The following is a 26111-nucleotide window of genomic DNA, read 5'->3' as shown; positions in this document are numbered from 1 at the left end:
AAAAAATACGAGAGGAATGTATATTTTTAGCTGTTGCAAAATATAAATCAATATATATTTTATGTACATATGTGTTGTATATATATTTTTTGGCTAGCGAATGTAATTATTTTCGACCAACCAACCAATTTGGTATTTTGGCCAAAATATAATACTAGTCATAGATTACGGGGAATAATTTTCCATGGTTTTCTTATTTGTACGTAATTATTATTTAGATGAAATAATTATTTTTTAATTATGATTTTTTATTTGTTTGAAGACATTTTAACTTATGAAATATGTAATTTATAGTACTTCTATGTAGTTTCTAAATAAAAATTTAAGAACTCGACATTCGAATTAGATGTGTTGACTCTTCTACCCGAACTTCAGAAACATTTTCAAGGACAGAAAGAGTACTTATAAGTAGAGTAAAGTATTTGATTGGGTACATAATTTAAGAAATTAAGGAAACATTAACATGTAAGTCCAATACATGCGAAGTATAAAGAATATCCTTTAAAAGAAATGGTAGCGTGAAAGTTCTATGTGTCTTTTTATTTTTATTTTCCTTATTAAAGAATGAAATTTTATTTTAATGAATCCCATTAGGCAACAAGTCATGTTATTATGGATAAAATGAAGTTATTTACAAGATTAAGCAATTTCGAAAAAAGAGAAATATGTCATTAGTTTTTGCCTGACTGAAAAGGAAAAGGAAATGACCATGGAAGATAATAAAGTATTCATAACGAACAGAATATTCAAATATAATATTTTCATGAATTTCTCTAATAAAATACATAAAAAGTTATCTTTAATCCGTATGCGTTGAAAGCCTTCACTAATTCATCCAAATCTGATGTAATCAACATCCAAATATTGACCTCACAAGCTTTTGAATCAACCCCTAATACTCCAACCGTGGCATCTTCTAAAAATTCAACTTGTAATATGATTTCTAATTTGAATCTTTCCATTTAGGCTTACAGAAAATCTTGTAGTCTGACCAGATCACTAATAGATTTAGCAATCCAGTAAACACACACATATATATATATATATATATATATATATATATATATATATATATATATATATATATATATATGGCTCGGGCAAAGCTGCAAACATTGAATGGTATCGATTGATGTTTGGAAAGGTTTTTGAGGAAAAGAAATATGTTTCCTAACTATTTTCTAGTAAGGAAACACATGTCATTTTTGTTAAAAGCAAGTAATTGGGTTTTGGAAATTTAGCCAAAACCTAATAATAACCGAACGCCATTTAAGTTTCCCAATTACTCTCTAGGGTCCTATTTACTTGTCATATTAGTCTCTTACACATTTTTAAAATATTGTTAATAAAAAGATTTATTTGGCTAATTTATTCTTTAATCTTTCACCACGCTAATCTCTCCCCAATAAATGTTCGCTCTACTAATTTAAGGGCAAAATTGGAAAAAAATATTACTCCATTCTTTCTTAGTTTTGTAAAATGATACGTACTCCTGAAACAATTACTTTGACAAACATGACTAGTAAATAGGACCAGAGAAAATAATACCGACGGTTAAGACTCCTTTGTGTATTTTACCTATTATAACAGGTCATTTACCATATTACTCAAGTTATCAATCCATGCTTGCTATTAAAAGTTACCAGAAATTTGGGTCGTAAATAAGTTGATAATGTAAATTTTTTTACACGGTTAATTTATATAATCAAACTTGTAGTAAAATAGATGCAGATCAATTTGAATGCGAAACTCCACCAGATTTTAATGATAAAAAATATGGAGCTAATTATGGTGCAATAAAGAATAAATACCTAAGCCAAATTTTGAATACAATGAAAGATAACTGTGCACACTGCTTTTGCTAGACATACATAAGCCTACTACTCTAAGATATACACACATGATTAACAATTCTACATCTTAATTTCATCTCTAACACTTGGAATGGAAAAAGGATAGCCGGTGCATTAAGCTCCCGCTATGCGCGGCGTCCGGGGAAGGGCCGGACCACAAGGGTCTATTGTATGCAATCTTACCCTGCATTTCTGCAAGAGGCTGTTTCCACAGCTCGAATCTGTGACCTCATAGTCATATGGCATCAACTTTACCAGTTACACCACGCTCTCCTTCTAACACTTGGAATGAAACTCTACAAAATTAAAGAAACAACTAAGAGGAAACCAATAATCAAGAGAAACATCTTGATGAAGAACTTTGTCCCATCTACATGAGTTGAATGATGAAAACCATGAGCATAACCGCCATGAACTGAACTCGAAAACAGGTATGGAACTCCTGTAGTCGCACCGTATACAGTAGCATCATGAAATCCTTGCACATGAAGGTTAAAAAAGGCCGGAATAGCTCCAAATAAAGCAGATAATGTCAAGTTCCCAAACCTCGCACTTGCCATTGGCATGAACCCCCCAATCGGATCCAACTCATCGTGCTGGAAATAGTTCATATCTAGTGGCGGAGCTGTTTGTGGTCTTGGCCCGAATACTGGACGGTTAGGAATGCTCGTCCTAGGACGTACACGAGACCTCGGGTCAGAGGTTGCCTTGCCTCGGCCATATATGGGAACTAACTTCTGCTCTTCGATGAGAGCCTTACAAACAGGGCATTCGTGGGAATGTGAATGAACTTGTAACCATTCACAAAGACAAGGCCAACAATAAAGGTGGCCGCAAAGAGTCACAATAGGATCTTGAGCTATTTCAAAACAGATGTTGCATTCAAAATCGCCATGCTCACAATTCATATTATCTGAATGCATTGCATCCACTGATTCACCAGTCTCGTGATCCATATGCACAACCTTTGAATCAAGAAACCTGTCAAATATCACAACACAATTGCCTTACTATGAGGAAAAAGGCTTGAATTTGATTATCTACTGACACAAGATGCAAGTAATCACACTAAAGAGTGGATAAGGAGTAGAGGGGTAAACAGAGAGGAAATACAAAGTTATGAACCAAACAGAGAGTAGACAAATATTGCAGCCTTTTATTACATAAAGAAATAGAAACAGTAATCAGCCTTCAAAAAGGAGAACAAAAATATATAAACGTCCATCATTTTCTATCTTTTGCTAGATTTTCCTGGATTCCGAGATATTCTGAATCTTCTGAGATAACTTCTCTCCCCTCTTAAGGCCTTCAAATTTTATGAAGAAAGTTAACATGGACAGGTCCTAAACATCTAATATATAACCCATTCCCCTCCTGTTCTACTATCTTCGTCCACCATTTTTGTGTTTTACCCTGACAGTGGTGCAAGACTAATGAAGGAACAGGAAGGAAATGAATCTTCAATAGTCTCAAGAAGTGCCCACTCACCAAGTGATTTCCCTATATGAGAAAACACAAAATCAACTGTTGAAAATCGTCTAGGCCTCTACGGTAACTACTGCAAACTCATACGATCAGTATCGACATATATGTCTGATTCTTAGTTCTTGCTCATTAAAATCCTTGAAAAATCAATCAACCAATCCCAAACTAGTTGGGTTCGGCAAATATGAATCCACTATATTTTCCCTCAATTCAAGCCTATTCCATTCCAATACAGAATCATGAAGAAATAACATTACTAAAAACAACCGCATCCGCAAACACAGAGAGAGTCAAATAAACGACAACACATACTCTCAAGAGAACTAATTGGGAGACCTATATTAACAACATTTTTGGATTGTCTTAATGAATAAGAACAAATTCTAGCACTGTGCAGATTGAAGCCACCAAAAATTCAAGCCAAAAACCAGAATTCAACCCTAAACTCACTTTATCCATCCCCAACCCCTCCCCCCCCCCCCCCCCCCCACACACAAAAAAAAAACCAACCTGCCCCAGACCAATTTCTGTTCTTGACAGCTTTATAAGGAACCAACAGAAGCATGGAGTTATATAAAGATGGAAACTTTATCACAAGGAATACATAATATAGTTAGTTACCAATTAAGTGCTCACCTTAAAATTGGATTAAAAAAGGAAACACCACAGATCCAACCACAGATCACATAACAACAACAGCAAAAACTACCCTTTAATCTCAAACTATACTATTTAGAGTCAACTATATATATCTCCCACACCCTTTTTGCTCTATTTCAACCCATTTCTTTCCAACATGCGCAAATCACATAACAAGATCAATAATAAAATAAATACATGCATGGAATTAAAAGAGAAAAAGATTGAGAACCCACCTGAAATTAAGGGACAGAGGATGAGAATCTTGAGGGAGCTGGAAAAAAGGATATATTTTGAATCTGAAAAAGAAAAGAAAGAAAAGGAAAACAAGAATAGATGATAGTATTATTATCTAATAGTAGCAGCTAATTAACAAACACAGAACAGAACTAAGGGGCTTTTCTCTCCTTAACTGTAGTGTCGGTTGATGGATGGATCTTAATGTTAAAGTCTGTTAAGTTCTAATTTTTTCACTAACAATGATTACTACAAAAATGAATGAGAAACTATTATAACAGTCCATTAATTTTAAAGTGGTTTTTTTTTCAAATGTTATTAGTGACTTTAAATTTTTAGTTTTTCTACATTAAACTATATTTTATAAAAAAATTAAATGTATTAATTTTATTTTAACAATAGTTACCGTCCAAAAATTAAATATAATAATCTTTGTGCTCTAAACATTATCATTCTTTTTTACATTAAGGACAAAGGAATCTACTGTCTAGTGGAACATTAATCCAACAGTAAAAAACTTGAGACACTATCACTGTTTAAAGAGGCATATAAGTTTTAATCAGTTATTAATTTTTTATTTATCTGAATAATTTATACTAATATTTATTTAATGTTTACTTGGGTTCACGTGTGCATATGTACATAAATGAGCAATACAAGTGGATGTATCAACATAAAAAACGTGGAGAATTTTCGTCTGGTCACTCTCAAAGCTTGATAAAAGACAACGAGGGACTTGATTAGTGGCCAGAGATAATTTTGTTCTCATTTCTCAAAATATTTTGTTTTCATTTTCCTTCTATAATGTGACGACAAAAACAAATACGCAGTATTTGGTATCAGAAAATTCGTTAACTAAGAAACTCACTGAAAAGTCCAAAACAAGTATCAAGACAACAAAATATCTAATCAACGAATCAACAAAAGCATCTTAAGTTCTTAACTGCTTATGCTATTGATTACCTTTTGATCTCAATTTATAGGTTATGAATAACTAATTACCAGTTGTAACCATAATTTATCGTATCCACAAATTAAACATTAACTTTTTTATTTGAATTTAATTTGTAATCCATACATTTCCACATAGGATAAATGTTCAATGAGTCCATTGTCTTTTCTTTTTCCCCGATGATAATCATCTTTTTTCGTAAACCAAATGACCATTGTGTCTTATGTCTTGCAGTAATTTGTGACAAAATGAAAAAGGATCAATATAAACATATACAAATAAAACCTTTTGTCACTATACTATAGTAATTATTTCAACCTAGACAATGTAGATGGAAAAATCCTAGCTGCATTTGAACAACTAAGCTAATCCTCTCTTGAGCAAAGGGAGCAACTATGTACAAAACCACTGAAAGTCTTTAACACCTCTCAAGAAACTTTTCTAGCAAAATCAATTTCGGAACTCATAAGAGCCGTAGAAATGCAAAATGTAAGACTCACTATGTAGAGATTTTATGAGTGGTAAAGAGTGAATAGATCTATTCTCTATGGAAAACCATTGCAATAATGAAATGTTCTTGGGTTAAGCATCACTCTTCATCTTCAGAATCAGAAGTGCCAACTTGTTGCTGTCTTGGACCTTCAATTGCACCACTTACATTCCTTCGCTCAGGGCGAATAAAATCTGAAGCAAACTGGTTTGCTGATAAGAAATAAAGAAGAAAAATGAAACATGAAAAACTGAAAAGGAAGGGGGGGGGGGGGTGGGGGGGGGTGGAGGAATTAGCACATAAATATGTAAATGAATACCATAAACTTATTTTTGTCAAGATACTTAACCAAAAGGACATTAATGATGAAAAGTATGTAACGATTAAGTAACACGAGATGCATGAAGGGAATGACTGATATCTAGAACACGAAATAGCAGCAAGTCCCAAGAGTATTTATTTGGCTACCTGATACGAAGGTCTTCATCAGAAGTGCCCTCACAAACTGGATTTCAGCTTGATGCAAGCTAACAAACTTGGACTGCAAGGGCAGGAATAATGCAAGGTTAAATGACATTGCAAAATTAGCTGCTTGCGAGTTGCACCTTAAAAAGATAATTAGCTTAAGCAAATTAAAGAGCCAGCCAGGTTGTGGATACTGATATAAGATCCAAAACCCAACTAATATATCGAACTGCTACAGACCAGGGTTTAGATGACTTAAGATCTATTTGAAGTAAAAATTAGTAGAAAATGGAATCCAACCCTTTGATCAGAAGGCATCCGATGACATCACACCTCATCAACCAAACATGAATCAAGAGTGTAATTCCTTCTTCTAACGTATAACTCGGAGACACAAGCTCCTTGCCCTTTGCTCCCCAACCCCACGAGAAGAAGGGAAAGAAACCAACAAGAGCCAAAACAGTAAGAAAGTAAAAGGCAAGAAAATAAAAACAAAAAAAAAAGGGAAATAGGAAGATGAAGTCTATAATTACCATTTGAGCATAAAAAAATCCAACTACTTGGTCCAGTCTGGCCTGATGCTTCAAGAGGAAAGGACGAAGATGATTCATATAAATTTGCCTTGCCCCCTGTCAGTAGCAAACAAAAGTACATACCATTTAGATACTCACAATGTTCACCAATTAGATTGTTCTGCCGGATCTGGAATTCATGGATGAAATGATGAAATGCATCCATAATTTGTGTAACATCAACATTGACGGGCGAAATCAGAAAGGTAAAACAAAAAGAGGCACTAAGTTCTGAATAAAGGTTTAAAGGGAGGAGACTGAGATTTAACAGTAGTTGTAAGACAAGTGACCACAAGAGGTTACTCAAACAGAGTGAGATTGCAACAGCCTTCCTGATAATGAGAGGGTAAGAGGAATTCCAGTACACAATCAGAAGATCAATGCAGTATAATGGTCTAAGGAACTCTGCACGTCATTTTAAGGCATGTTGAGAACAGACACATCTGCTTGTACAGGAGAAATATCCTGAACGATCCCTTAAGCAGGAGAACTTAAGAAAACAAAATTAGAGACAGATAAGGATGAATATAAGACAACACGAGCAACACAATGAGAAGAGCATCTTCTTTAGCTTACATCAGTAGTAGGGAGTTGAAGCCAAACAAGAAATGCAAACTTCATGTGGTAATACAGCGGAAACCTGATAAAATTGGAAGGACAAGAACATCAGCAGGCTTAACTAGCAGTCTAGCAGAAAAATGGTTGAGAAGTACAATGAGTGGAACATGAGCTATACCAGTAGAGAATCTTATCAGTCAATAACTCAACAATACTGAAAGACCCATAAGCTGCAAGCAACGGAAACTTCTTTCAGTTCTAAGTCCAAGAAATGCAACCAAATTATCGCGTAACCCAAGGGTACATGAAGAGAAACTATCAAAGAGAGACTGAACATTATAATACGAACTTACAGTCTGAGCAGGAATGCTATGCGGATTCACATAAAAATGAATTCCAATAAATGCCCATTAAAGCATATATACCTACCATGTATTAATATACTGTAGTCTCTCAACTTATTCCCAAATTCAAACATCTCTTGTTCCTCAGTATCATTGCAATCATAATCATTTTTATGTGGTTTATAGGTAATAGTCAATAGCTTCTTTAAAATAGTAATAGCAATTACTCATGACTTGCAACACAAAATTCCCCTTTTTGTTTTAGAAAGATACTTGCAACACTAAATGCAATTCTAATGTTCTACAGGCAACTATGTTAAGACATATTCTATGTTGAATTTGAGGCTACAGTTTTTTCAGCCTGTATCTAAATTCAACAACATCTGTACTAGAAGTAATATATCAATTAACGAGGGGCTATATGTAATGGTTTTGCCTAGAAAGTTGAAATACTAAAGTAAAAAAAGCTAGAGACTGGTGCTTACCACAAAATTAAATAGTAGTGTATTAAGAGATTTATAATCAATGGAGAAAAGCAATAAGAAAAATAAGCAACAGTACAAACCTGCCCAATACAGAAGCCACTTTTTCTGCTCATTTTCATCTCTTCCCTCAATTGCCTTAAATGTGGAATAAACAGGTAAAACAACCCCCACAGAACAGCTGTAGATGTCACATAATAAAATGCATCATCAATAACAGAAGCAATCTTCTCTAATCTTCCCAAATAAGAATCAATTTTTTAACAGAAAACAAATTTTCATAAATCATAAGCAGCAGTTTTAGTGAATAAAATTAAATAGCAGCTCACCATGCTGTCCGCACAACTATATTAGAACCCAGTGGAGAAAGAAGCAGTCTCAATCCAACCTGCATTGAATGGAATTTGCATTCATATAATTGATAGATTCTAAGATAACGGGAGAAAGCACCAAAAATATTCAATTTCTTTTGCTGAAGTAAGAGCAGCAATAGGTAATAGGGTATAAGTGATAAGTTGCAGCAACTTAAAAATTAAGTAAAATGAAGGCATATATATGCTTGTCACAAAGCCATATTACAACAAGTGTGAAGCGTAGATTCCACTCAAAATAATCCATCCTTGACTTAGAGAACTAATTCACAATTCCATCAACTGAGTGCAAAGAGAGAACTAAATCACAATTCAATCAACTGAGTGCAAAGAGATGTCAAAGATTAAAATGCAAATATGTGCGTACAGTTTAGATAGAAAGATGATGTTACAATGATTTTAGAAAACACACTTCGATACAAAGTCCTTGGACGTGTTAATGTTTAAAAAGAAGTATAACTATGTCCCCTTAACCATTCCATTACAAAAAATCCCTAAATGAACAAGAATAGAATAAAACCCTTCCCTAGCTCATGGTGACCTATCCATCATCCTTACCCCCTATTCAGTGTTAGGTAATCCACCTCTCATGAGACACTTGAGACAAAACATTAGTTCTTTGTGATTTAACCAAACAGCATTTTCAGTTCTGAAATTGAAGAGAATATAAAACAACTATGTCAGCTTTTTTCTGCTCCTTTTTTGTCTGGAAAATTATCGACACCATCTTATTTAATAAGGAATTGTCTACGCAATGTGTGTTTCACAAAATAAAGCTAGTTCCATCTTCAGATAAAGGAGAAGTGTTGTTGTAGGCCAATGGCCAACAAAAAAATAGTCTTAACTATAAAGTATCCTATGAATACTAAATTGGACTCGAATAGTACCAAATGAATAATTCATATAGCTGACCGTAACTAATTTGGAACTGAAGCATAGTTGGTTGACAGATTGATTGATTCAAGGAATTGTCTGCACTAGTTATTATATAGCAGCAGATATAATCGAAAGCTGATCATCCTCCTACACTGTCTAGTTGAATAGCATCAATCATTTCTTCATCCCAGATTTGAGAAATGTTTATTGCCAAGGCTGCTTTTGGTCATCCGAAAATCATGACGCACCTCCATCGTCACAACCACCATAAATGATTCCAATTTCAAACCACCGGCGCCAACCACCAAGCATCAACCAACTGTCGGTCACTACCGCACGAACCACTGAATCCCCTTAATGAAAATCCTAGCTCCGCCATCCGAAGTACTATTGAGTCTTAAAAAAGTCCTTTCTTTTCACCACTATTTACTACTATACCAACACTGGAGCATCCACAATCAACACTTGTATGAATCTTCTATATCTATTCCGTTCTAATTGGGCTCTCATGTGAGAAATTCATTCATCATATTCATAGTTAGGCAATTCTTTCCTACGGCTCTCCTAAATTTTCCACAACATAATAAAAATCGAAGATTGCAAATCAATAAAAATATTCATGTCAAGAAATAAAAGAAAAAATCAGAAACTCAAGCGCAAAAATAAATAAAAAGTGCATAAGAAGCGTATCAAAAGTGTAAACAAACCTCGGGATCCATCTGTTAAATCGATCAATTCTCGAGCAGTTGCTAGTTTTCCAGTAACGAATTGGCGCAACGTAACTTCTTGTGGAAGAAATAAGAAGTGTTTAACGGAGGTTTTTGCGTTCGGCGTTCGACTCAGTAACTCACCGGAAGATATCAGTTTTCAACTTATCTTATTTCCATCAATATCCTATTAAATTAAATTAAACTTCAGAATTTCGCAGTGAAAATTGTAAGAGTTAATTTCCCAAACGGTCATTCAACCTGATGAATTTACCTAGTAAAATCACTTTTCTTTGTGTTAGGACAAAAAAATCACTATTTCTCCAAAAGTCATAACCACCATAAAAGCCAATTTTTATAAGAAATTCTTTTTTACCCATATTAATAAATACATAATGTTAAAATTCGCATAAAATTATTAGATAATTTGTTTGAGTTATATAAACTTATAATAAAAATAAAGTATAAATCTATAAAATAAAAATGTTGTATTAGTTTAACTAACTGAATAAATGAAGAAATGTATTTATGAAAGTTTTCATATGCCTTACTGTGATTTCTGAGTATTTATGCCCGAATATCTTATAAAAATTAGTTCAAATAAAACGTAAAAATACTTTTATCATATTTTTTTTAATGTTTTATTAAATAAAATAAAATAAAAATTGATTCTTTTGGTCGTTGAAAAGATTATCATACAAAATTGATAGTGGCAATATAACGTTTAAAGAATAAATAATGTTGAATTAATATTTTACATATAAAGAACTTAATATAAAATTTATAGTGCGTTTATAATGCATTTTGACTTCTACTATTTTGCAATTCATGTGTCAATTTTGCATCTTTCTGTTTTCAAAATCATTGTGTTTTATATTCGTATAAGATTTTGCGAACTCATTAAAATATTCAAAAGAGATTAGTTAAAAACTAAACCAAAGATCAGAACAATTACTTATGAAATAATATTGAAAGAGTCCAGCAAGACAACAACTAATATATAATGGACAGAATTTTTTGGATTTGATTTGATGGAAGTTTGTGATTATTTTGAATTTATAGTCCTATTATAATTTTATATAACCTTAAAAATTATTTAATAATTTAATACAATTGTAACATTATGTATTTATTGACATGGAGTAAAGTTGTCTTTTCTTAAGAAAAGTGGTTTTTATGGTAGTGTATGGCTTTTGGAGAAACAAGCGAATAGTTTAGTGATTTTTTTGTCCTAAAACAAAGGAAAGTGATTTTACTAGATAAATTCTCCAGTTGAATGGTCATTTGGGGAATTAACTCAAATTCTAAAAGCAGATTAATCATTAAAAGAAAATAGTACATCTTCTCTCCAAAAGTAAATAATATGAAAAACTATTTCGTAAAAGTATTTTCAAAAGAAGCCGTTTATAAAAATTTGGTCAAACATTTCTTAAAGAATTAGAATTAGGGAACTTTTAGCTAGATATGTAAAATTAGAAGCTTAATCGCCACTATGAAAGACATTTGAAATTAATTACCTAATATAACAAGATTTTTAAAACATGGCAACTCAGACAAGAGTGGGTTGCTCTAGTGGTAAGCACCCTACAATTACAATCAAGAGGTTGTGAGTTCGAGTCATCCCAAAAACAAGGTGGGGAGTTCTTGGAGGGAGGGAGCCGAGGGTTTATCGGAAACAGCCTCTCTACCCCAGGGTAGGGGTAAGGTCTGCGTACACACTACCCTCCCCAAATTCCATTAGTGGAATTATACTGGGTTGTTGTTGTTGTTTTAAAACATGGCAACTCCTAAATTTTAGGCTTCAAAATTTTCCCTATTTTCTTTTTCTTTCTCCATGCCTCTCCCCAACTATATACTAATGTATATAGTATAATAGTAACACTAGATCGACGTTGGCCCGTGCTAGCACGAGCCTAATAATTTAAACACGTATACGTGTGAAAATAGTATATGCGATAGCCAATTTTCGAATTCGTAATTATAAATAGCCAGCATTTGCAAAGTTATTAAAAAATAGCCAATATTTTAGCTGAAACAAGAAAAATTCTAGCATAATATACTGGATTTTGGAGCTCCCCCGTATAAACTTCTAGCAAATTATGGTGGAACTCCGATACATTATGAAACTCCAACACATTATGTTAGAATCTCATATGTAAAAAATTTGAACTCCAGTGTATTATGCTGGAATTTTTACGGACTTTTAAGGGTGTTTTTTGTTTAGATTTTATCTTTACATGAAAAAATAGCTAAATTTCGATTACTTTTGAAATTGTGCCTATTTTTTAATAACCAGTTGTAAATCTGACTATTTCTGACTTTTTCCCCATATATGTAAACCTATTAGGGCTTGTTTAAGTCTTAGTGTAATTGAATTTGAATGTAATTTAATTAATAATACGGTTTGACATGTTTATCTGCATATGTAGTCATTTAGTCAATATGAATTAAGCATAATTGAAATGAAGTGATTATACTCTTCAATTCTCACATGGGATAAATTGATAATAACTAAGTGATGACATTCAAATTCTTGTTTTTTCTTTTTAAAAACATAATAAAAAAGAAAAACTCTTTTCCTCCTTTCATTTGTCTCTCAAAATGTATTTTATTGCTCCTAATTCCATTCCAGGTACTCCTTTACTCTTTAATTCTTTTTCCTACTTATTTCATACTTTCTCTTAGCGTGACATTTTTTTTTATTTTAACTATAGAGTATTCTTGCTGCTATTTCGGTTCCATGTCCTCCTTATTCCCTTTTTTTATTTGCATATTTTCCTGCTTTTATTTCTCTTATTATATACGTAGATTGTAGTACTTTGCAATTTCTTATACTTTATTTTCTTTATTTTTACTTATTTTATTTTTCAATAAATATTATGCTTTATTAATATATTTAAAATGCTATTTTTATTTTTCCTATATCGTATACAACAACAACAACAATAACAACAACAACAACATATCATGTGTAATCCCACAAGTAGGATCTGCGCGAGAGTAGTATATACACAAACCTTATTCGTATCTCGTTTTGTATCATATGGCACTCAAAATAACCAATTAAGTAAAGGACATACCAAAAAATTACTATTATTCGTTGCATAACATTCTAATAACACAAAAGAAATTTTGGCTCTCCAGCAACATTTATTGTAATGACCAAATAATGCTCGGTTTTTGTTAAGGTAAATTTTTTTGATATTCCTTCATTTTTTTGTTAGTTCTCAAGACAACAAAATTCGTATTTTAATTCGTTTATAAACAGTTAAAACGTATTCTAAAATTACAAATACTATTTCCTTCTAATAGCCAAGAATGATAAAATCATATCGTAGAAGCTAACAATCTTCGTGTATCAATTCTTGGAATTAATTAAAAGGTATCTCCAGTTTAAATCAAAAGAATACATTAATTCAAAAAGAAAAAGAAAACAAATGGTGGTCTACAAATATGAAAAGGAAATTAGCTTACAGACAACCATTTTGGGAAAGTAAAGAAGAGAAAAATGTGGCATTACAATGACATCATCAGTGTGAGGTTGTAAAGTGGAAGCCCAAGTAAGGGGTTTGGGGTTGGTGTGTCAAACCAAAAATATAATGGGCCCACCATAAGCAATACATTGAGCAGGGGCTGTTTCAACGTGGCACGAAAGCTGCTACTGACAATGTCCAAATAATGCAGCAGCGAGTATAACTCTTTCAAGCAACCTAAATATGTGAAATGTCGAAAATGTCTTGACAGTAAGCAGGCATGTCGTCCAGCTGTCTGTTAACTCCCTCTTATTAGATAGTAGAAAACCAAAAATCCACTACCTAATGGAGCTCACTCTAGCATTGTTTTTTTTGGGCAAAGATCACTTTTAGCCTGCAATCAAAATTATTTAGGGGTCGTTTGGTAAGAGGTATAAGAATAATGTTGAATAAGATATATTAGTAATTGTGAGATTAATTATGCTGATGTTAGTTATACTAAAATTATTTATTATCTACTATTTGACTTGATATATTAAAGTATTGCATAATTTCTAAAAATATTAGTTGTTTACAAAAATACCCTCCAAAATATGGCGAAAAGTATTTGGAATAGGTTTTGACTTTTAAGGAGCAATTATGTCTTTAATCATGCTTATACAAGTATTAAAACCCCTTGCATTACTAATACTAGAGTTTGCTACGTACTATTAATTATACATATGATAATACCAAATAGGATGTATAACTAATAGAAATATTAGTTATACATAGGTTGAAAAATATACCAAATAAGGGATTAGTAACGCACAAAGTTAATGCTTGTATAATTTTTTCTAATACATTTTTTTTAATACCTCCTACCAAATGATCTCTTACATCCGATAGCCACAAAAGTGTTTAAATTTGCATATTTTTTTGTGTGTGTATATATATATACATTGGCTATTATTTTGAGAGCAGTTATAAAGTATCATTTCCTTCTTTTTATCACAAATCAATTTGGATCGCTAATTTAATTTCTCTGATTATCGTGATGATCATGGTTGAACCAAAAAACTTTCGTCTAGTGTGTTTTATCAATAAAACTTTCGCTGTTTCCCAAGAGCTAACCCATGAATATGCAGCAAACTGTAATTATAGGTCATGCAATCTGCAATCTGCAATTCGCATACCATAAAATAAATATCCTTTCATAACGACAGCGAAGGGATGATAGCAATTGGAGTAATATATATTTGGGAAAAATACACATCTTCCTGAATCTGCTTTGTGTTTGATCACTTCGCTTCCAACTGGATTGTGATTAAGTGATGAATTAAGACCCTGATTAATACCCACAAAAGTGCTGAGTGTATCTGCAGGAGAGACAAAAATAGAAAAACAAGAGCGCTTTCTATAACCGTCTTCAGAATTAGGCTTTTGGACATTCCTGGATTGAAGAGTTGAGATATTTCTACGATACAAATTTGCAAGAGCCAGCTTCTTGTACTTCGAAGTGGTTAATGAGCAACACCAGCTTTTTCGTCATTGGAAAGCTAGCTACCATGTACTACTAAAGATTCATTTGCAACTAGTATTCTGTTTCTAGCACCCCATCTATGAGACCAAACTCCATGGCCTGCCATAAAGCAGTAAAGAAAGAAAATGTTTGCTTAATCAGATGGATTCTGTCTCATGCCCACCGAAAAAAGGGTATTGAAGGAAAGTGAAATCAGATAAAATAGAATAATATATACACCACAGGAAACTGCTTTAGAAATTGGCAACAAGCTTTCGAGGCATCTAGAAACGCTCTAGCAAGGAGTAGCATCTAAAGTACTAGCATACAAGTTATAACATGAGTAAAATTACCTCTGAGACAGACAAAAAACGATCCCTTTCAGTGTACTGTTGCACCTTCTCAATTGGTTGGCCAGTAAAGGCGACATACATCTTGTCGATTTTCTGTATAAGAAAGTAGAATATCAACTCAATCACAAAGTCCTGGAATATACACTACTATTAACTACTCTGACCGGAGTTTTAGCTCAATCACAAAGTCCTGGAACATATACTACTACTATTAACTACTCTGATCGGAGTTTTAGCTGAAGGACCATCAATGTTAGCTTATAATAATACACTGAAGGTTGCAACCCATGTATAAAGATAAATTGAAATTTTGGTGATTCATTCCATCACGTATGCATCCCCGTCAACAATTTTTTTTTTTTACTATGTTACATAAAAGACCATGTCCACAAACCAGTAAACTGAAAGTGAAGTTTAAAAAGACACTTCTTTATGGTCATCATGGTCCTATGCTGTGTCAGTATAGTTTTCAAAATTACAACAAATAGAGAAAGGAAGTCCAGGGAACCTTCTATGTATCATTATGCTTAATCTGGATTCTGGATTATTGTATAACAATGAGTTTGTAGTAGCGTACAACAAATACCAAGTGAACCTCCATCAACTTAGCTTAATGACCCTATTAGACAAGTTTTTTATCTGTATGGTATACTACAATATGGTTTGTGAAGAAGTTTCAACAACAACTATCTTATGATCATGTTTATTTAGTGCGTAACTTTCATTCATATACAATTTCCCTATATATCCTATGAGTCGTCAAAATTTTCTGAGTCACGTCAAATCAAGAAGATTCGTGTTGGTGACATTGCTGATATAAATCAAAACGTTGCATAGCAAATTTATTAGAAAGGCTTTCAGTTTATTTTTCACTTTTTGTTACTGTATACTTTGATTGTACCATCGCAACATGGTCCTGTCTAGATTATCATATTAAAATTATGCTGGTGTCAATCTTTCAAAGGGCAGTGTAAGTAACAGCTAATTATCTGCCATGATATTTCCTGTATATTCTTTGATTGTCATCAGAATCTTTTTTATTAAATGTTGCTATACATATTCGACAAACCCTCAATGTGGTACATGATACATATCCTGATCTGACCACTATGACCACTATCAGGAGATAGAAACTTTGCTTGCAAATTTTAGGTTGGTGCCCATGAAAACAAAACTCTCTAGTACTCTTTACTTATCATTTTATTTCCGCCCTTAGGGAGTGGGGCGACAAGAAAAAGATAACAAGATAACAAGAGCAATAAATTTAATTTGGAGGCTGAGCAAAGATAATCTTCTTCAGAACCCAACTGTAGATTATCAGAAAGAGAAGGTTGAATAAGAAAAATTACTAACATGACGAGATTGAACCGCTTCGTTCACTTGGCGCCGCACATCTTCCACATGACCCTAAAGCAGCAAGTACAAGTAGGCTTTTAATAAAAATACAACCAGTTTAAGCAGCAAAAATGGAAGCATCTTCATACAGTTCTGAACTAACAGAAATATTCTAAAAAATATTACCTCTCTTCTAATTGTTTTATATTAGAGACATCTCTTTAGCATAAAACGAATAGCAACACTCTATGTAGTGAATTTTTTGTACTGAATTTCATTAAGAGCTTCTAATATAATGCGGAATTGCCCTTACTATATACGCATTTCCTTGTACATTTGGACTAATACATTAATCTACCTTTTTTAAAAAAAATTGACATCATTTCTAGGAAATAATTTTGTATGTCTTTTCTTTGATAAGGAATTTCATGTCTTTTCTTATACATGAAACAAAAAGTGAGTTTCGTTATGCCTACCCAAAAAAAAACTGCAAAAAGGAAAAAATATACCACAGATTGGCACATACCAAGTCTTTAGTCGTACAATCACTTTATTGCACCATTACAAAGTTTAGTACAATCAATTTTACAAATTTTTGTCAGAACAAATTAGCTGTTGATGTTCTTTTAACTGTTTGGGAAATTTATATTAGAAAAAAGGTAACAAAGAGTGCTCATTATTCAAATAGGAAATTTAAAAAAAAACATTTTATTAAAAGAAAAGAGTTGAAGAATGCACAAAAAATAGAAGAAATGAAGAAAATAAATATAAGTTGAAGGAAGATTATAATTGTTTCTTGGGTAATCCAGTGGCCCAATTTTTCAGGGGAGAGGGTGTTTCTTAATACCTTAAAGGGGAAACAACAATGTCTCAGTCCCAAACAAGTTGGGGAAAATGTTTGTAATATTTCCAAATCAGAGGAAAGGTAGTTGTACTACACCCAAAGTAACACATCTTGACTGAAATTCTCATTACACTTTTAAAAGAGATTAAAACTTACTCCACAACCACTTTGAGGTTGATGAATCATTATGCGTGCATTTGGCATTGCATACCTCATGCCCTTTTCTCCACCGGCAAGAAGAAGTGCTCCTTGGCTTGCAGCTACTCCGAAACATACTGTACCAACCTTAGGCTTTATCTGAAAAAGAAGTCATTGCTTGAAGCATAGTTATTGTAAGAACATAATTCCAAGCAGTAGAGCATATAGGCAATTGAAAGTTGTTCAAAATTTGATTAAACAGAGTGACTATAGACACTACAAAGTGGCATACTTACCCATGACATGCAGTCATATATTGCCAAGACAGAGTAGGTACTTCCACCAGGACAGTTAAGATAGATCTGATATTGCAAAATATGGACATAACTGTAAACAAGACCTTTCTATATTCAACTTGATTAAACAAATCTAGCTATATGGTTATGGCAAAGCAAAGCAGTACCAAAATATCTGCATTTTCATCGATAGTTGCGAGGGTCACAAGTTGTGATATAACTCTCTGAGCAACTGCGGAGTTGATTGGTTGTCCAATGAAGATAATTCGATTCCTGAATAACACAGTAGAGAGATCCAAAGGTCCCCCTGGTGTCATCACGGCAGGCATGATGGGTGGATTCCCCTTTTTTGCTTCGATAACACCATAGCTGTTTCCATGAATTTCAAAACATGAGTGTTATATTATCCGGGTGGCATGTTTCGACCAATGATTTGGTCTATGTGTGTGAACATTGACCAAGTGTATTTTCAAAGACCACCGAGTACTCAAGAGACATTCAATAATGCAATATTTCTGCTTGCGAGTTAAGTGCAGGCTGGCTGACCATCTTTTCAGAATGCACATTTGGGTCTATGCTTGAGTCTTATTTCTTCACTCTGTAATTATATATTTTGGATAAATTGTTTCAACACTTCCCTACGAGAGATTGTTGTCTTTTTACCTATTTACCCCAGCTTTTTAAGACCTAGCAAGCACCAAAACAATATCAAAGCGGGCATGACAATTTATGCTCTTCGACATATTTTCAGTTTCAAACGAGCGACGTGCCACACATCAATACCATCAAAGTGAAAGTGAAGATAAGCTACTCATAGTAAATTTCAGTAACTCTATTTCTAGTTATTGAAGGAAGAACACAAAGCATCACCAATTAAGGAAAACAACAGTAAGCTCATCTCAAGAGCAAGGAAAATTTATCTAAGTTCTAGATCGAAGAACGTCTGTTCTTAATAAGTGTTGAGAACATCTCTTCACTCTTATTGACTTCTTACAAAACCACATCACTGCATTACTACATCTGGTAGTATATTTAACCAAAATATGACCTTTTAAAGCAATATGTTTAGAGCAAAATATACTCCACAAGTATAGAAAAGTCTGAGCGCTAAGGGGTTGTTTGGTTACAAGGACAAGGGATTATAATCCTGGATAAAATGTAGGATTAGTTTATCCCACGTTTGGTAGAATCTTCAGTTCCGGGATTGTTTATACCTCAATTGTGGTATAAATTTATACTACATCCAATGTGGCAAAATGACACTTTTGACCTTCTCCAAAGCTTTCCTCACAAAGTCTTTTAAGAAAGTCAAGGTTAAAATTGAAAATAAAAGTTTATCGAAGCTTAAGCTTATAAATTTTTTTTATCAAAGTTTAACCTTAAAAAAAAGTTTATCGAAGTTTATCTAGCTTAACAAAAGACATGCTTATATTATACCCCGCACATCACATTTTTAGTCAAATGAACCAAACATCTATCAAATATCCACCAAAATATTCCCGCCATTATTTGATCCCATATTATAATCCCCACATTATAATCCCATAAACTTGTTCATAAACCAAACTAGTCTAAGGATAGAAGATAAACCTTGAATTGGTAAGACCACTGGATTCGTTCTCATTGAGCTTTAACGGGGTTCTCATAGTCTTGCCAGAAAATCCTAGAAATTGAAAGAACAGAAATACAACCAAATCATCACCACAAAAAACAAAATTAGAAAAAATCATAAAACATTCCGTTTCAAGATAATTAAGTAGCTAACTAAGTCACTAACTAACTCGAATTCCGTTGCTAATCGAAAACTTAACTTACCAATAGCTGATGAATCAGAATACGGACTTCGGAGAACAGAAACTATCTGCTTCCTTAAGCTTCTGCAGAAAAGTAATTAGTATTAATTTGTTCTCAAAATCAAAAAATAAACAAGTAAAGTAGGAACAAAAACGTAAATTTATCAGGCATTCGAAAAGCAATTATGAAAAGCTAGTGTATAAATTACCTAGAAGAAAACAAAGACGAAGAAGACGTTTGCTGCCCGAAAGAGACTGGAATAATTGACGTTCCGGTGATGGCAGACGTTACCATTTTATTGCTCCGGCGAGATTCGGTGACGGAGTACTAGAGGGAGAGTGTTCGCCGGCGGAGTTAAGAGCTATCCCACGAGCATTCTGGTAAAAAAAGGGGATAAGAAACTGGGATAACCCGAATAATTGTTGGATCTTTATTGGGCTTTAACATTTTATTTTGAATTGGTCTATTAAAGCCCAATTAACTGCTAACGTGGAAGTGCACAGTTAGCCACTAATTAGAGCTGTATTTACTCTTAAGCCACTGTTTAAAATATATTTACTCTTTAGCCAGTGCTTTAATAAATTTTTACCTGTCCAGACGAAAATACCTCTCTGCTAGATATGGTGTCTTCATGAGTGTTGTGTAAATATTAAGGGCAACGTGTCTTGAATTACCTTCTGTTTTAAACATTAGGACATCATGTCTTTAACTTCATATGTGTAGTGTAACTGTTAAGGACATGGTGTCCTTAACTTCATGAGTATTGTGTAAATATTAAGGACAAAGTGTCCTATATTTGCATCTTCTGTTGTTAAACTTTAGGACAACATGTCATTAACTTCATATGTGCAGTGTAAATGTTAAGGACATGTTGTCCTTAACTTCATATGTACACTGTAAATTTTATGGACAAAGTGTCCTTTAACTTCATGAGTGCTATGTAAATATTAAGGACAAAGTGTCTTATATTTGCACCTTTTGTTGTTAAACTTTAGGACATCATGTCCTTAATTTCATGAGTGTTGTGTAAGAATTAAGGACAAAATGTCCTTAATATTTACACATCACTCATGAAGGTAAGGACACAGTGTCCTTAATATTTATACAGTACTCATGAAAAAAGGGTAAAACTAGGGATGACAAACGGGCGGGTCGGATATGAGCGTGTCAAAAATGGATAATTTAAAAAATGAATAAATTATCCGACCCGACCCGTATTTGAGACAGATAAAAAATGGGTTATCCGACGGATAATATGGATATCCATATTATCCATGGTTTCTTGAATATGATCACTTATGGGAGAATTTCTAGTCTTCCAAACTTGAGGAACTCCCAATTTGAGGCTTTACAAATGTAAAAGTTGAATACATTAGTTATTCATTTGGTTAACCATTTTCTAAGTAGATAATATGGTTCTTATCCATATTCGACACGCCTTTAAAAAGCTTTTTATCCGGACCATTTTTTAATGGATAATAGAGGTGGATATACTACAAGAAATGTGATCTTTTGTAGCGACCCGTATAGTCGCCACAAAGGTTATGGTTTCTATGGCGACTCACGTAAGTTGCTACTAAACGTTATAGCTGTAGTAGCGACTGTTGAAGTCGCCTTAGAAAGAAAATATGCAGTGGCGACTATACTTAAGTTGACACAAATGCTCTAATTTCGCAAAGGCAAAAATCAGGTTCAGAAAGGTATTGTAGCGACCTTTTAGAAATCGCCACAGAAAGAGCTCTTGTGGCGACACAGTCGCCTCTGTATCTTTTTGTACAAAAAATTAAAAATTAAAAATTAAAAGTAAAAACTGTTATAAAATAAAGACTGTAAAGTAAAGACAAGTATAAAGAGAAACTGATATATTATTCAACTTCAAATTCATGTACATAATGAACTGAAAACTCCTCTATTTATAGAAGAAAGGAAGCAGCTGCGAGGCTTTTCAAGAAGCAGTTGCAAGGCTTTTCTTTAGCTGCTTGTAAGTTGTCTGCATGAGCTGCTTGCAACCTGCCTGTTTAATAAGAAGCTGCTGCAAATCATTTCATTGAGCTGCTTGCAACCTGCCTGCATCAGCTGCTTGTAGATAAACTTCAACAGAGTACTAAATGGATAATCTTCTTCGGGAAGATTATCTATAGCGGAGTAATAAATGAACATCCACAATATAATTATTTTCATAACACTCCCCCTTGAATGTTCATTAAAAGGTATTGTGCCTCGTTAAAACCTTACTAGGAAAAACCCAGTGGGAAAAATTCTAGTGAAGGAAAAAGAGTACACATATTTAGTAATACGCATTTCTAGATGCCTCATTAAAAACCTTATAAGGAAAACTCTGTGGGAAAAAATCTTAGTAAGGAAAAAAGAGTATATCGCGTATTTTACTCCCCTGATGAAAACCTTGTTTCAAATATTTGAGTCTCCGCATTCCAATCTTGTATACCATCTTCTCAAAAGTTGAAGTTGGCAAAGATTTAGTGAATAAATCTGCTGGATTGTCACTTGAACGGATTTGCTGCACATCAATATCACCATTTTTCTGAAGATCGTGTGTGTAGAATAATTTTGGTGAAATGTGCTTCGTTCTATCTCCTTTTATAAATCCTCTCTTCAATTGGGCTATGCATGCAGCATTGTCTTCGTATAAAATTGTGGATCTTTTATCACACTCCAAACCACATTTTTCTTGAATAAAATAAATCATTGATCTCAACCATACGCATTCCCTACTTGCTTCATGAATAGCTATTATCTCAGCATGATTTGAAGAAGTAGCAACAATTGACTGCTTTGTGGAGCGCCATGATATGACAGTACCTCCACATGTAAACACGTACCCGGTTTGAGATCGAGCTTTATGGGGATCAGATAAATAACCTGCATCTGTATAACCAACAAGATCTGCACTATCTTTGTTAGCATAAAACAAACCCATATCAAGAGTTCCCTTTAAATATCGCAATATATGCTTAATCCCGTTCCAATGTCTCCGTGTAGGAGAAGAGCTATATCTTGCTAGTAAATTAACAGAAAATGCTATGTCAGGCCTTGTAGCATTATCAAGATACATAAGTGCACCAATTGCACTGAGATAGGGTGTTTCAGGACCCAGGAGTTCCTCATCCTCTTCTGGAGGTCGGAACGGGTCCTTATTCACTTCAAGTGATCGAACAACCATTGGTGTACTCAATGGGTGCGCTTTGTCCATGTAAAAGCGTTTTAAGACCCTTTCTGTATAGGCAGATTGATGCATAAAGATCTCATTTGCTAAATATTCAATTTGCAGTCCAAGACAAAGTTTTGTCTTTCCAAGATCTTTCATCTCAAATTCTTTCTTAAGATATTCAATTGCCTTTTGGAGCTCTTCTGGAGTTCCAACAAGATTTATGTCATCAACATAAACAGCAAGTATAACAAATTCTAATGCCATTTTCTTTATAAAAATACATGGACAAATAACATCATTTATGTAACCCCTCTTTCAGCAAATATTCACTGAGGCGATTATACCACATGCGCCCAGATTGCTTTAAACCGTACAAAGATCTTTGTAATCTGATTGAGTACATTTCCCGAGATTTTGAATATGCTTCAGGCATTTTAAATCCTTCAGGGATTTTCATGTAAATCTCATTATCAAGTGCCCCGTACAGATAAGCTGTAACCACATCCATCATATGTAATTCAAGCCTTTCACGTAAGGTTAAACTGATGAGATATAGAAATGTTATGGCATCCATAACGGGTGAATATGTTTCTTTATAATTGACTTCAGGTCGTTGTGAGAATCCTTGTGCGACAAGGCGAGCCTTGTATCTTTCAACTTCATTTTGCTCATTCCTTTTTCGCACAAAAACCCATTTATGACCAACTGGTTTTATACCAGCAGGTGTTTGGACTACTGGTCCAAAGACCTCTCTTTTAGCAAGTGCGTTCAATTCTGATTGAATTGCCCCTTGCCATTTTGGCCAATCAGATCTTTGTTGACATTCTTCGACAGATCGGGGTTCAAAATCCTCACTATCTTGCATAATGTTAAGTGCAACATTATATGCAAAAATATTATCCACCACTATTTCAGATCGATTTAAATTAATCCCATCACCAGTAGAACTTATTAAAAGTTCTTCGCTCACTTGAGTCTCGGGTTTATTGATTTCTTCAGGAATCTCATAACTAATCAGATCTTGGGTCTCTTCAGGAGATCCCTTCATAATATCATTTTGATCATTTGTCGATTTTCTTTTTCTAGGATTTCGATCCTTAGAACCCATAGGCCTACCACGCTTCAGGCGTGCTTTAGGTTCATTAGCTCTCATGCTAATAGATGGTCCTGCTGGGACATCAATTCGGATAGGCACATTCTCTGCAGGGATATGTGACTTAGTTATCCTTTTCAAATCAGTAAATGCGTCTGGCATTTGATTTGCTATATTCTGCAAATGGATGATCTTCTGGACCTCCTGATTACATATAGGGGTACGTGGATCAAAGTGAGATAATGATGAAACTTTTCACACAATTTCTCTTTTGATTTCCTTTTTCTCTCCCCCTAATTGTGGGAAATTTGCTTCATCAAATCGACAATCTGCAAATCGAGCAGTAAATAAATCTCCCGTCAATGGTTCAAGATAGCGAATAATAGAGGGTGATTCAAACCCAATATATATTCCTAACTTTCTTTGGGGGCCCATCTTACTGCGCTGTGGTGGTGCTACTGGCACATATACAGCACATCCAAAAATTCGTAGATGGGCAATATTTGGTTCATGACCAAAACCTAATTGTGACGGAGAATATTTATTATAATGTGTTGGTCTGAGACGGATAAGTGATGCTGCGTGCAAGATAGCATGGCCCCAAACAGTAGTGGGCAATTTTGTTTTCATAAGTAGTGGCCTTGCTATCAATTGTAGTCGTTTAATGAATGACTCTGCAAGGCCATTTTGAGTATGAACATAAGCTACAGGATGTTCAACTTTTATCCCAACTGATAGACAGTAATCATCAAAAGCTTGAGATGAGAATTCTCCAGCATTATCAAGGCGAATAGCCTTTATAGGATAATCTGGGAATTGTGCCCTTAATCGAATTATTTGGGCTAATAACTTTGCAAACGCCAGGTTGCGAGATGATAATAGGCACACATGAGACCATCTTGAAGATGCATCTATTAGGACCATAAAATATCTAAACAACCCACTTGGTGGGTGAATAGGTCCACATATATCCCCATGTATACGTTCTAAGAAGGTAGGGGACTCAATGCCAACCTTCATTGGTGATGGTCTAGTGATCATTTGCCTTGATAACAAGCATCACAAGAAAATTCATTATTTGTAAGAATCTTCAGGTTCTTTAATGGATGCCCACTCGAATTTTCAGTAATTCGTCTCATCATTATTGATCCAGGATGGCCCAAACGGCCATGCCAAAGCACAAAAGTATTTGAATCAGTAAACTTCTGGTTTACGATAGAGTGTGATTCAACTGTACTAATCTTTGAATAATATAAGCCAGAAGATAAAGTTGGTAACTTTTCTACAATGCATTTCTGGCCAGAAATATTCTTTGTAATACAAAGATATTCCACATTCATTTCATCTATTGTCTCAACATGATACCCATTTCGGCGGATATCTATAAAACTCAACAAGTTTCTTCGGGACTTGGAGGAGTACAATGCATTGTCGATAATAAGTTTTGTTCCCTTAGACAGAAATACAATAGCTCTTTCGGAGCCTTCAATCAAACTTATATTACCAGAAATTGTAGAAACATTTGCTTTTTCCTTATGCAAATAAGAAAAGTATTTCTGATCTTTGAATATGGCATGAGTTGTTCCACTATCAACTACACAAATATCTTCATGATTGGTCTTTGATCCAAACATAATTTGAGGATTATCCATATTCTTCAAAATGACATAAACAAAATAAATATGATAGTAAACATTATAACTTTTATTTATGTACAACAATTAACTATACTATCTACTACAAATAACAGAAATTAAAATATTTACATCTCTACAGATTCACTACCGATCACATGACTTGTTTCTCCTTCTGGGAGTGCAAAGTAATCAGCTACATCCAAATGCATGAAGTCTAAATTATCTTCAGAAATAAAATTTGCTTCAGCATTTTTCTCTGTCTTCTTCAGGGAAGCTTGATATAGCTCAACCAGGTGCTTTGGCGTACGGCATGTACGTGACCAGTGCCCTTTTCCTCCACATCTATAGCATGCATTTTCTGGCTTTGCTGCTTGCACCGCTTCATGCTTTTGTTCCTTTCTTTTTCACTGCTGGTGGTGAGGAGGGATCTTTGGTGCATTATTATTA

At 33.9% G+C, this 26111-nt stretch overlaps 3 protein-coding genes across 6 annotated transcripts; all 3 read right to left on the bottom strand.

The window, feature by feature from the left end:
• Window positions 1-1804: 1804 nt before the first annotated feature.
• Window positions 1805-4599, bottom strand: LOC104121462 (uncharacterized). 3 transcript variants are annotated; one of them, XM_018766661.3, is made up of 2 exons: window positions 4214-4438; window positions 1805-2834 (listed from the first exon to the last, which is right to left on the bottom strand). In XM_018766661.3, exon 2 carries the CDS (start codon window positions 2807-2809, stop codon window positions 2150-2152), a length of 660 nt encoding a protein of 219 aa, XP_018622177.1. In that variant the 5' UTR covers window positions 2810-2834; window positions 4214-4438; the 3' UTR covers window positions 1805-2149. The 3 variants fall into 3 exon arrangements, 2 of the variants coding, with proteins under 2 accessions (XP_018622177.1, XP_018622178.1); XM_018766662.3 differs by lacking the exon at window positions 4214-4438 and adding an exon at window positions 3975-4157; XR_011411618.1 differs by lacking the exon at window positions 1805-2834 and adding an exon at window positions 2990-3353 and having other exon boundaries at window positions 4214-4599.
• An 840-nt stretch (window positions 4600-5439) lies between these two features.
• LOC104121463 (HVA22-like protein k) lies at window positions 5440-10294 on the bottom strand. The gene is made up of 8 exons (XM_009633474.4): window positions 10032-10294; window positions 8407-8465; window positions 8161-8258; window positions 7430-7481; window positions 7270-7333; window positions 6655-6750; window positions 6125-6197; window positions 5440-5868 (listed from the first exon to the last, which is right to left on the bottom strand). The coding sequence occupies exons 1-8, from the start codon at window positions 10041-10043 to the stop codon at window positions 5756-5758; spliced, it is 567 nt and encodes a 188-aa protein (XP_009631769.1). The 5' UTR covers window positions 10044-10294; the 3' UTR covers window positions 5440-5755.
• A 4357-nt stretch (window positions 10295-14651) lies between these two features.
• Window positions 14652-20162, bottom strand: LOC104121464 (ATP-dependent Clp protease proteolytic subunit 6, chloroplastic). Of its 2 annotated transcripts, none has more exons than XM_009633476.4 (9): window positions 19974-20162; window positions 19787-19845; window positions 19562-19634; window positions 18139-18340; window positions 17972-18037; window positions 17694-17834; window positions 16712-16765; window positions 15359-15451; window positions 14652-15125 (listed from the first exon to the last, which is right to left on the bottom strand). In XM_009633476.4, the coding sequence occupies exons 1-9, from the start codon at window positions 20057-20059 to the stop codon at window positions 15078-15080; spliced, it is 822 nt and encodes a 273-aa protein (XP_009631771.1). In that variant the 5' UTR covers window positions 20060-20162; the 3' UTR covers window positions 14652-15077. The 2 variants fall into 2 exon arrangements, with proteins under 2 accessions (XP_009631771.1, XP_009631770.1); XM_009633475.4 differs by having other exon boundaries at window positions 19787-19848; window positions 19974-20156.
• Window positions 20163-26111: the final 5949 nt, after the last annotated feature.

Source organism: Nicotiana tomentosiformis, chromosome 10, assembly GCF_000390325.3.
Source record: "Nicotiana tomentosiformis chromosome 10, ASM39032v3, whole genome shotgun sequence".
Taxonomy (NCBI): Eukaryota; Viridiplantae; Streptophyta; class Magnoliopsida; order Solanales; family Solanaceae; genus Nicotiana; species Nicotiana tomentosiformis.
The sequence above is the reverse complement of the archived record's forward strand: the minus strand, read 5'-3'. Positions and strand labels throughout refer to the sequence as shown.

What these genes read in the sequence shown, in the direction of transcription:
- LOC104121462 (XM_018766661.3), bottom strand. Translation starts at nt 2,809, where the DNA reads ATGGATCACGAGACTGGTGAATCAGTGGATGCAATGCATTCAGATAAT.
- LOC104121464 (XM_009633475.4), bottom strand. Translation starts at nt 20,059, where the DNA reads ATGGTAACGTCTGCCATCACCGGAACGTCAATTATTCCAGTCTCTTTC. An exon ending in AAGCGGTTCAATCTCGTCAT is followed by an intron (nt 15,452 to 16,711) that starts GTTAGTAATTTT and finishes TTTCTTATACAG; the next exon opens with AAAATCGACAAGATGTATGT. An exon ending in GTTTTTTGTCTGTCTCAGAG is followed by an intron (nt 15,126 to 15,358) that starts GTAATTTTACTC and finishes GCTTTATGGCAG; the next exon opens with GCCATGGAGTTTGGTCTCAT.
- LOC104121463 (XM_009633474.4), bottom strand. An exon ending in ATAGTTGTGCGGACAGCATG is followed by an intron (nt 8,259 to 8,406) that starts GTGAGCTGCTAT and finishes TGACATCTACAG; the next exon opens with CTGTTCTGTGGGGGTTGTTT. An exon ending in ACTGATAAGATTCTCTACTG is followed by an intron (nt 7,334 to 7,429) that starts GTATAGCTCATG and finishes CAATTTTATCAG; the next exon opens with GTTTCCGCTGTATTACCACA.